Below are 12,716 nucleotides of genomic sequence, written 5' to 3' on the forward strand. Positions count from 1 at the left end.
AGAAAAATCCCAGGAAGAAGTGATCACCAACATCTTCCCATACAATGGAAAAACAAGCAATAATACAGAAAGTTTATGAAGGGAGTCAGTATTCCCATAGATGAAAATCACATTGGATGAGGACTCAAGGATCCTAGAGAAGAGTTTGATGTCTTCATTTCCTATGTTAATGTTTTGAGGAATTCTTTCAGTAAAAGCCAGACACATACCATTCCTGTCAATCTCCTCTTTCAGATTCCTGAAGAATTGTTCCCCTCTCATGTCATCTGAAAAAGCCAAACCCACCCAAGTCCAGCCAAAATGTAGCATCAGTTGGACTGCTGCCTGGTGTAGAGTGGATTCCCTGCTGCCCATTTGATAGACATATGGATACAGGACCTCATCAGACAGGAGAAGATCAAATGAGCCATAGCTGAGCTACATGAATATAAAGAAGAAATAATTGGAATGCTGATATATAAGTAATATGTAAACCCTCCATTAAATTTTATTTCAAGCAATTATCAGAGGCTTATTCATGAAATATATTGATAAATTCTTCTTAATTTAAGTTGATATATCATGACTACAATACATTTAGAAGAAGGAAATTGTGTAGGTAGATTCAAGTTTCAGATCACAAAATGACATAATAAAGAAATGAGAAATTTAGAAAGGAATACTTAATCTATACTGGATCAAAAATCCTTTTTCTCATGTCTCCTTAAACAATTAACTCTCTCTTTGAAACTTTGTAATGAAGAAATATAATTTTCCTCTAAAAAATACTATTCTACTTTTATACAACTCTTCCTATAATTTAGTCCCTCTATTTCTACATTAATCATTTAAAAAATCACCATCTTTGGGACATTTACCCATTGCTCCAAATTCTTTCATCATAATACAAATAGAAGACATTTTAAGTCTTTTTAATGACCATATAAATTGAATATGTGAGCAGAGTTAAGTGTCCTCTCTAATTGATCTCATCACTTTTTAACCTTATACATCAACCATTCTTTTATCCAGCCTTTCAATGTCAAGGATTCTATTAATGTCAGGATAACAAGGAGAAACTTAAAGCCCAAGAATTCATAATCGCAAAGACCATAAATGTTCCAAATCAAATGTTTGTATATATGTGCATAGGAATAATTTAGGCAATGCTAAATAGGACTCAGTAAGATTTAATATGAGTTTCTAGTCCTCCATGAAAACTCAATACCTCTTTGGTGTCTATCAACATTCACCTGTGGCTCCTAGGAGCTCTAGTATGCAAAGTGACAACATACTAGTAAAACTTTATTTGCAGACAATCTAAACCAGGTTGAGGGTAACCGTCTAGCCTCAAACCAGTTAGTCAGAGAGGACGTCTATCTCAAGCAAGTGAAAAGCTGCTCTATCAGAATGGGCTGATGAGAACAGTTTGTTCCAAAGGCCATGAAGGCAGCCAAAGCAGTAGCTATTGAGCAAAGGAAGTAGAAAATTAATTTATAAGTATAACATGATTAGTATACCCATTTTCTGGCCCAAGAGAATAATAAAAACTACATAAAATAATGAGGATATTTTAATTTTTTTGCAATTGTATTTTCCTCAAGACCGACCTTTTTGGGTGCTATGAATATCAGATGACATTGCATAATCAATGTGGTTTGAATGGAATTGTACTGAGTCCTATTTGGGCAATTATTCTTGTATTTGGATGATACTGACTCAAAAGGAGTGCTGAGTTTTACATCTACTGCTCATAAGAAACTGATAAAAAAAAAGGGATGATAGATCATCATGATCTTTTTCAAATAAAAATTGTAAGACTTCCAAAGGGTAATATAAAGAAACAATGATAGCATAAGTAAGTTGTGGAAGAGAAACCTAAAAAAATTTCCAGAAATAAATAATTTATTATTTTTCTAATGTAAATACCCATCTTCCTTGCCTATGGAGGGATGGAACTTAGCAAGAAAGCAAAAGGCATTCTGCTATTGTACTTAACCACCTTTTCATACTGCTTCATTGTCCTGATGATGACATAGATCCAGATGACTAACAGATTTTTTTATTCTTCATTATAATATTCTCTGAAGATCCAGTTTGAAAATGCACACCAGACATTTGATATTTATCTCCCAGAAATAAGTTCAATTGAATAAAAATTTTGTGTCTAAAGAATATAGCATATATTTGACAAATCAGGCTCAGATTTAAAAAGGGAACAAATTCTCAGCAGAAATTTAAATATTACTATAAACACAGAATTGGATGCTAATTATTAAAAAAGAGAACTGAAGGGATGGACAAGTGCTTCACTTATGTAGGATAAATGTACAAATTAATTTCACAATGAATCGGTGCATACTCCTTACATTGTCAATTTTCTGTTATGAGAGGAAAAAAATCTTTCTAAACTTGTCAGTTTTACTGAAATATAATAAGGTGAACTGAGAGGATAGGACTATTGCTTGGGAAGATATTTACTTAATTCAAAATCTTCACTCAAAACAAATAATTCTATAGAGCATCACCTCATTTAAAGAACAGAGAGAGTTCCTTGATTGAAGGGACTTTTTCTACTTTTTCCAATTTTTATTTTAAACCTGTGCCTGTGACTTCTTGTTGAATGTGAATTGGCTCACTGGTGCTAGTACACATTATAGAAAGTACTGGGCATTATAAACACAGAAAGCATATGCGTTGAAAATGGGCAACAGTATTGGCTCCCTTACCTGTGGGACTTTATATAGTCCTAACAAAGTGGCCATGGCCATGGACAGTGTAGATGACATCCCCCCAATGACAGCCACTGATTTCTGCTGCCTGTCACAGCTATAGTTAGGGATGGTTGGACCCTTCCCTGACAACCATATCAAAGAGCTCTCCACAGCCAATTGATTATGATGGAAGTTATTGAGCAACTGATATCCCAGAGTCACGTTGGGCAGCAAATGGGGGTCCTTGTTGATCTGATCCACAGCAAATTGGACAGTGAGAAAATGTTGGTAATGTTTGAGCATGACCCTAGTGTGACAAGAAGAAAGTAAGAACTAGGGACAAGTTGTCATATGCAGGAATGCAGGATATCATAATGCATAAAATATGGGTTATGAATATTTCAAGGACTACTTATAAACCATGACTGATATATAAAGGGCAGTCATTGAGAGAAGGAAAAAAGATGTAAGTGGAAAAGTTAACATACTGGTTGAAATTATGAGTGTGTAAGTGAGTGTATGCACATCTTCATCTGACCCTGGAATCTATAAATAAAGGATAGACAACTGCAAGAATAGTGTGTTGGCAATCGAGTGGGAGGATTAGCAAATGAACTTAATTACTTCTATTTTCATTATATTTTAAGGCAATGATATCAGTTAAATATAGGAGAATAATGAGATATTGGAATTTTGCAAATAACAAGTGCAGATTTAGAATAGCCATTGTGGAAAGATGAAAAAGTCATGACTCATTACAGTATAAAACAATACACTTATTAATTTTACAGTGAAATCATTTTGCAAGTTTTGTGAAACTCTCGATTTTTTTTAATAGTACCTGAGTGGGAGGAGAAGCAATAGTTACCAGGAAAAATCTGGGGAAAGTGTGTGACTCTACTTAAATAAGTGATTGATACTGTTTGAGAAGTCATGCTATCACAGAAATTCTAAAATGGAAAAGACTAGCCATTTGTCCCTTCCTCTGATTTTCTCCACCATGCATTATTTACATATTTATTTGTAAAATACATTTGCTGTGCCAAACACCATTCTTGGAGCTAGAAATCTAAATATAAAAATCAAATCCTAACATGTCTTTTCCTTATATTTGATTCATAGGAAATAACTTGTATACATACATTTACACATAAAATAAAAGTACAAAGTAGATGTATAAAAAGTTTACAAAGAAATTTCTGGAATTGTGTTACAATAACTGGAAGACTCAAAGTAAAATCCTTATAATAAGTAGTACACATGATAAGATTTAAAGGAAGAAAAAGTATTTTGAGAGGCAGAGTTTACTTAAAAGTATCTTTCAGACAGCCTGTGTTAAGATACCATGAAAGAGCTGTGATTTCATGTATGAAAAACAGCAAGTAAATCAGTTTAGGCTCAATGTCAATAACTTGAAAAGGAATGTTGTGCAATAAACCTTTAAAGGAAAATAAGTTTTGAATCAGAGCCTGAAAAGCTCTAAAATTGAAACAGATGTGTTCTAATTTGATACTGTATGCCATAATTAGCCATTGATGTTCCTTTCTACCTGGATCCAAAAGATAGTATTGAAAGAAACACTTATATTATCAAATATTATTCCAGCCTCTTTGTGAACTAATCTTTGCAAGATACATGAGGTCCTTCTTCTTTTAAGATTCAGGATTCCACAATCTCTAAAAGAAATTTATTCTATATTTATATCAATTTAACCATTAGGAGGGATTTCCTTCCAGGAATCCTTAATGTATATGTTGGTGACTTCAAACCAGCTCCACTATTTATGAACTTGTTTTAAACCAGCCTCCTCAAATGGAGTTAGTTGTTCAAGTTAACATTTACCACATTTCTCCTAGGTTTCCACATCTTCAACCTTCTGTCAAATTTTCTACAATCCTGGGACCAGAAAATAACACAATCCACCAAACGTTAACTAATTAGGATTTTGTACTGAGACCCTCACATTCTTTGTACTATGAAGAAATTCTTTCCTTCCAATCATTTCTTTTTTCTCTAAATTTATCAAATATTTTTTCTTATTATAACAATGTCACGTGTAGTGTTCAGGTATTGTTGATTTTGAAGGTAAAAAAAAATAATGCATTTATCACAGCCTAAATTCTCCTTACTTCATTCCTTTACAATGGTCAAATCTTCTAAGTGTGAGTAAGAAGCTAGGTAAGCCATACGTTTTTGGAACTGAGAGATGGAACACAGAAGGTGGAGAAGGAATGATAGTTGGCCTGATGCAAATACTTCTGGGAGATCACTCAAGCTTTGGGTATGGCAGCCAGGAGGGAAGTTGGTTTTGGGGGGTTGTAAGACCTACAAAGTGAAATGTGGAGAGTTTGCTGAGACCTTCACTGAAGATAAACCTTATCACTTGATCTCATTTGGTTTCTGATCACACTGGAGATAACAACAGTTTCTTCACATTTGCCAGAGGTGTCTGGACTTCTGAGTGGAGCTGGCCCCTGGGCCCAAATATTTGCCTTAGACATTGCCTGTCTATATTTCCCTTTACTTAGCCACAATTCTAGTTGTAGGAGTGTCATTTGGGGATTGGGTCTGAGAAGCTGGGATTTTTGGTAATGCAGAAATATCTCTGCTAATACCCTGCCCAGTCAAGCCTCAAAAGGGGATTTAAGGAATGAATTGCATCCCCTTTCCCTGACAACCTCATCTTACATCCCTTAATTATTTTGTTCCTGAATAAATTCTATCTGTTTCATTTAATGAGATCTGTGTAACTCTACTGGTGAAAGACAGAAAAATGTGGGTAAAGGGAGAAAGGAGAGCAGACCTCCATTTATGAAATAGATTCCAGCTGGGGTTTTGTGGTGAGATTTCAGTGTACACAGCTTGACAGGGACATTGGGATCACATTTGTTTCCCCTTATAGAGAATACATTGCTCTAACTGCCTTACTCAGGCACAATCATCTAGGGGAACCCCATCTTACAAGAAACCCCATTTGTCTCCCAAATAAAGAGGTTGGCTTTGAGGGAAAATTGGCCCTTATACATCAGCCAGGGGGTTATCAACTAGACCCCCATCCTCCTAGACATACCCCTTCTTACAACTGTCATTTGGTCTGAGTTCACATTTGCTCTTTTATTAAAGCCTTCTAGCTCTGAGCCTTCTGAAAATAGGCTGGATTGCACTCTTGTACTTCATCAAGCCCTTAGAAAAGATGGGACCTGAATTATTGCATTGGAGGGACATATTGATTGAAAAGACTCAGGCCTTTCCCACTGAATAAAGAATAGTGGTCAGTAACTAACTTTGAAGATTTTAAAATAGTAAATCCTGACATTTATTAGGTTTAAGATATACTTTTGTCATGAGAAAACTTAATGATATGGTTGAAATACTTTCTCCATCCTCACAGTTGTATGTTCAGAATAAAGAACATATGAAGGAATTCTGGCAAAAAAGAAAATAATTATCAACCAAGAGAAGGACTAAAAAGGAGTACAACTTTGAAGGAAGATTATGAGGAGTCATAATATCTTTTCATATGTAATCAGAAGAGTTAAATGAGAGTAAGGAAAATAATTTTTAGAGACTTTGCTTGCCAATTTCTTAGTAAAACTACACATGCTGACTAGATAATACATACAGGAGGAACAAGAAATATTGTTTACTTCACACAATCTCTGAGGACATTGGGATAACAATCTAATTCCAATTCTAACATCAGAATTAATCACTATCTTCTCTCCTAAAATGAATGAAAAATATATTAGAAGTTTAAGAAAGAGAAGGAAAGAAAATAGAGAAATCAGAGTAAAAAGATTGGGGTTAACAAAAAGAAGGGAAGATTTTTTTTTATATTTTCAGTCTCTAAAGGCTCCAAAAGAGCAATCTAATTCAGAATGGGAATAATTGACACAAACAATAATCTGAAATAGTGCCAACTTTGCCATATTCTTGATTGATGTAGTTTTTGAAGCCAAGCTCATTTTTCTTAATCCATTCTTCCTGCTATGTACATGGTACATGGTTAGATAGTTCATTGGAGTGGAATGACCATATAGATTATATTTCATGGGAATAGAAGTGGTGAAAACTAAATACAATTGATGAATTTTTCCACGTATCTAAATACATGGTACTTGTGGCTACTTAAACTTAATATAGTTTGGTATTTTATTTATATTTTAATATTATATTTTAATGACAAAACTCCAATAAGAAATCACTTTCACCAAATTGTCCTAAAGGCCATAAAAGCTTATCTGGAAAGAAAAACATTTTGTATTTTTCCACTGCTAAATCTCTTTCAGACAGATAAGACTTGAAGATGGTGATTGAATAAAATTTTAGAGGGATTGTGGAATTCTGAATTAGTTCTCTTTTCTGGTGCCTTAATAATGTAAAGATAGATTCTTTTCTCAGTTTATTATTATATAAGATTCAGAGAATATCCCTGGGCAAATTTCATACAAACAGAGAATTATTAAGTAATTAATCCCCAAAACTTCTTCATCAATATGTGTCTGATAGGAAATCTGTCTTTCTATATTTGGGACTAGTACCCTTCTCTCAAATAAGGGTATTATTGGGGAACCTAATTTTGCCACTTGATCCCAACATTGAGTGTATTCCCTTCCTGCTATGTCACCCTAATCATTAACCTTGATGAGTTTTTTCCATCCATCATGATAAATTCCTCACTCTGTCACCACATATTGTGTATATATACTTTCTGTCTGCTTACTCAACAATACACAGTGAAAAACCCTGTAATTTTACCAGCTTCCTGAATATCATTTCCCTCATAATATTTGAACCCAAATCTTTTCTTTAACCAAAACTGTGGAGCCAGGTAAAACACAATTCTACCCCCAAGACCACGTAGTCAGGAATATGGATGATGACATTTCACCAATGAGAAAAATAACACAAATAAAAACTTACTTTGTATTTGTATATTTCCTGATTGTAGAATATTTGAAAGATTGTTTGCCAATTTCCACTTCTGTTTGCAGAAACAGGGAGAGGAAGGCCCCTATTACTATGTCTCCTTCCTTTCTATATGTGTGGCTGTAAACTCTTTTTAAGTGACAAGGATGTTCTCCCAGCTGATATTCAGAAAAAGAAAACAGAAAAATCAGGATCAAAAATATTCTAGGGAAAAATAGCCCCAGTTTGCCAAAACCTGTGGCCAAAATCCAAAATTTATAAAGTATTAAAGAGTAGAGAAATCTATTAGGATTGGGCATCTGTTTTCATGAAACTACAGACACATTTTCTGTTTCTTCAGATTTTGCTTTTCTAATAATTTTTAAATTCTATTTTGAACAGTCCCTCATATTTAGGAAATCCTAATAGGAGACATGGCACAGATCTCTGTTTAGGATAAAGGAAAAAGATAGCTGAATATGGTATATTTATGGGAAATGTTTGCCTTCTGGATATTATTCACCTTGTTCTCTATGGATAGGGAGTGGAAACTGCCACATCTTTATGCCTCTAGAGTGTTAGTCAAAAAAATATGTTGACCAGAGTCTGAAAGGGAGAGCATCTGGGGACTATCCTGCCCTGAAAATCTTCACCTGTATCCTCCTTCCAGAGTTAAAGACTCAAGTGATCAATAATTTTTGCAACCTGCTTCCTTGTTTCAATCCCTGAAGTATTAGCAGCTTCCCTGGGGTTTGAGATTTCCAAAGTGCTGCCTGATCTGTCTCAATTGAGTGCTTCTGGAGTAAAATTTCCATTCTCACCAACCAAAATCTCTGAAATGACTCAATATTTCCAGATATTACATCAGGGGCTGACTCCAGTTTTAGATGAAAAGACAGAAAGAGAGAGTGAGAGATTCCATTACAAGGCCCAAAAGATCCAAGAAGGTGTTGAATCTAGCCTTGATAACATTTTCCAGAGTGCTTTGGAAGTACACAATTAACCATTGCTGAAACATATATACAGCAATGGTTAATTGTGTACTTCCAAAAGAATTTGAACAATTAATGATACCCTCACCATGAGTTTCTCTTCCAGAGATTTTGATCACAAGCCAGATATATGTGTCTATTCTGGGGGATCTTTTTCTCAGTCTTCCCTCATATTCTGGGAGACCACTTATCCTACATGTATCCCTGATTTCTCAAAGGTAGACAAATGTAACCACAAAGTATGCTATCACTTCATCACTCATTGCTAAATTTATCATGTAGTCCAGTCTACTTATGTTTTATACCTGCATATGATCTATATACTGGTTTCTTTTATATGGCTTTTCTTCTAACAAACCCCACTTTAATAATACCTATTAAAAGTACTTATTTTAAAATCATCACTCTTTTCATTAAAGAATTGGAGTTTTCTTTGCAATGTTCTATCAATTCATTGCTGTGATTTATCCTGAATTAACTACTTAGGAACAGTTTCATTCTAAGCCCATGATTACGTACAGCTCCTTTGGCACATGATCAAACATTTTATTCACAGTGTCTAGAATGGTGGTTTATGTGCAGCAGATAAATAAATGCTGGCTGATTTCTTGCTCTCAAAAGCAAGATTGGAAGAAGATAAAATGACTGGACTCATATATAGTAGTGTATGGCAAAATTTAAGCACCTGAGTTCAGATATAGACATATGGACAAAATTTGTTCTTCTAAAGTTTTTTCAAGAATTCCGGCTACTTTCTTTTCCATTTTATATACAAGAATATATTCTTTTGAAAAGTTAAAATTGAGAAGTGGAGCTAAGATGGTGGAGTAGAGACAAGGAAAGCTTAAGCTTCTATGACTATACTCTCCAGATAACCTTGAAATTGGGCTTAAAAAGAATTCTGGTGGAGTAGAACCAACTAAGAAACAGAATAAAACATTTTTGCAGAAAACATCAGGGGAGATAGATAGAGAGGGTGAGTTACAGTGAGGTAAGAAGGGAGGTTATTCCCCAGCAAGTTCATACCATAGAGCAGAGAAAAAGGGGGAGAATTAACGGAAGGGAGGATGAAGTGATAGATGTAGTGTTTCATATCAAACAGTCCAGATAAGGAAGAGTGAATGGAGAAAAGGGCAGGATCAAAATGGGAAAATAAGATGGAAGGGAATTCATATTTAGAAATCAAAGTGATTAATGTGAATAGGATGAACTCATCCTTAAGAAGGAAGCAGATAACAAAGTGAATTAAAAATAAAAATACTATGATATGTTCTTTACAATAACACATTTGAGGCAGAGAGAAAGAGAATACATTTCAGAGGCTGGAGCAAATATTTTATCTGGTGTAAAAAAGTCAAGAATAGCAACCTAGACCTCAGATACACCTAAAGGAAAAAGTGATCTAATTAAAAGAGATGGAAGGGAAGATAGAGGGGATTCTGGGAATATGGAGGCTTAAAGACAGCAAGATTCCAGACATCTGAAAACCCTTCAACACCTATCAAGGACAGAGTGTTTCAAGGGGACAGAAAACCAGGTCTGACAACAGACAGAGCTGCGGGATCCTCCTGCTGAACCCAACTTAAAAGGTACATGAAAAATAATTTTTAAAAAGCCTGAATTCTTTTTTTAAACATTTATTAATATTCATTTTTAACCTGTTTACATGCTTCATGCCCCTACTTTCCCCTTCTCCACTCTCTCCCCCCACCCATGGCCGATGCACATTTCCACTGGTTGTAACTTGTGCCCTTGTTCAGGGCCGATTTCCATATTGTTGTTAGTTACATTGGTGTGGTCCTCTTGAATCTACATCCCCAATTATGTCTGCCTCAGCCCATGCATTCAAGCAATTGTTTATCTTCTATGTTTCTTCTCCTGCAGTTCTTCCTCTGAATGTGGGTAGCGTCTTTACCATAAATCCCTCATAGCTGTCTTGTGTCATTGCATTGCTGCTGGTACAGAAGTCTATTACATTCGATTTTATCATAGTATATCCGTCTCTGTGTACAGTGTTCTTCTGGCTCTGCTCCTTTCACTCTGCATCAGTTCCTGGAGGTCTTTCCAGTTCACCTGGTACTCCTCCAGTTTATTATTCCTTTTAGCACAATAGTATTCCATCACCAGCATATACCACAGTTTGTTCAGCCATTCCCCAATTGAAGGGCATGCTCTCCTTTTCCAGTTCTTTGCCACTACAAAAAGCGCAGCTATAAATATTTTCGTACAAGTCTGTTTATCTGTGATCTGAGAAGGTTACATTTATTATATCTGCTCTTTTGCATTTGTTTGCAATGATTCTAGGCCCTATTACATGGTCAATCTTTGTGAATGTACCATGTGCAGCTGAAAAGAAGGTGTATTCCCTTTTGTACCTATTTATTTTTCTCCACATATCAATTAAATCTAATTTTTTTTAGGACTTCATTCACCTCTCTTACCTCTTTCTTATTTATTTTTTGGTTTGATTTATCTAGATCTGAAAGAGGAATATTTAGATCTCCCACTATTATGGTTTTACTATCTATTTCCTTCTTGAGCTCTGCCAGTTTCTCCTTTATAAATTTGGATGCTATACCACTTGGTGCATATATATTGAGCAGTGTTATTTCCTCATTGTTTATACTGCCTTTAATCAGGATGTAATGACCTTCCCTGTCTTTTTTAATCATATCTATTTTAACTTTGGCTTTGTCAGAGATCATAATAGCCACTCCTGCCTTTTTTTTCTCATTTGACGCCCAAAAGATTTTGCTCAAGCTCTTAACCTTAAACTTGTGTGTGTCTACCTGCCTCATATGTGTTTCTTGTAGACAAAATATAGTAGGATTTTGGTTTCTGATCCACTCTGCTATTTGCTTCCGTTTTATGAGCGAGTTCATCCCATTCATATTCAGAGTTACAATTATCAGTTGTGCATTCACTGACATTTTTGTATCCTCCCCTAGACCCACTCCTTCTTATTACACTATTTTCTTTTACACCAGTGGTTTGCTTTGAGCCAGTATCCCTTATCCCCTCCCTTGATTCACTTCCCTTTCTGCCCCCTCCCTTGTTGTTCCCCTCTTTTTGTTTTTTAAAGGCCTAATGAATTCCCTCACCCTTCTTCTCCCCTCCCTTTTTTGACCTCCCCACTCCCCTGCTCCCTTTGGTTTATCCCTTCTGACTTTCTCAGTATGGTTAGATAGAGTTTTTTATCCGAATGGAAAATAAAGCTACTCTTCCCTCTCCGGGTTGATTACACTGAGAGTAAGGTTTGATTATTACCTCTTAATGCTCTCTTCCTCTCCTTCTAATAATAGTATTTATCCCCTCCCCTTTCCATGCCCTCTTTGTGTGTAATAGAATATACTATTTTTCTTATTTACTCAGATTTTTCTTGGTGTCCCCTACTATTCCCCCCTCTTTCCCACCCCCCATGTCATCTTTGATCATTTAGTATCCTGTCCTCTCCCTATGAATTATTCTTCTGGTTGCTATAATAGTGAATATTATAATAGTGAATAGAGTTCACTACAGAGAATTATACATAGCATTTCTCCACATAGTAATACAGATAATTAGATCTTATTTAAGCCCTTTTACCTCTGTTTCTTATTTACCTTTTCATGTTTCTCTTGATTTTTGTGGCTGGGTATCAAACTTTCCATTTAGTCCTGGTCTCTTTCGTGCAAAAACTTGGAAATCTTCAATTTTGTTGAATGTCCATAATTTCCTCTGGAAGTATATAGTCAGTTTCAATGGGTAGTTGATCCGTAGCTGAAGGCCCAGCTCTCTTGCCTTTCTGAATATCATGTTCCAAGCTTTGCGGTCTTTTAGCGTGGAGGCTGCTAGATCCGGTGTGATCCTGATTGGTGCTCCTTGATATTTGAATTGTCTCTTTCTGGCTTCTTGTAAGATTTTTTCTTTTACTTGGAAGCTCTTGAATTTGGCTATTATATTCCTGGGCCTTGACTTATCTGGATCAAGTGTAGAGGGTGATCTATGGATTCTTTCAATGTCTATATTGCCTTCTTGTAGAACTTCAGAGCAATTTTGCTGAATAATTTCTTTCAGTATGGAGTCTCAATTTCTATTAATTTCTTCCTTTTCAGGGAGACCAATGATTCTCAAATTTTCTCTT

General features: G+C 35.3%; 1 protein-coding gene across 1 annotated transcript in view; it reads right to left on the reverse strand.

Annotated features, from left to right (window-relative positions):
• The window catches only part of LOC123251057 (vomeronasal type-2 receptor 26-like), a 246,525-nt gene that overhangs the window by 206,949 nt on the left and 26,860 nt on the right, over positions 1-12,716 (reverse strand). The window contains exon 2 of the mRNA XM_044680227.1: positions 2,709-3,000. Within this exon, the coding sequence (XP_044536162.1) occupies positions 2,709-3,000 (292 nt within the window). The remainder of the gene's footprint in view (positions 1-2,708; positions 3,001-12,716) is intronic.

The sequence above is a fragment of the Gracilinanus agilis genome, chromosome 6 (genome assembly GCF_016433145.1).
Source record: "Gracilinanus agilis isolate LMUSP501 chromosome 6, AgileGrace, whole genome shotgun sequence".
NCBI classification, from domain to species: domain Eukaryota; kingdom Metazoa; phylum Chordata; class Mammalia; order Didelphimorphia; family Didelphidae; genus Gracilinanus; species Gracilinanus agilis.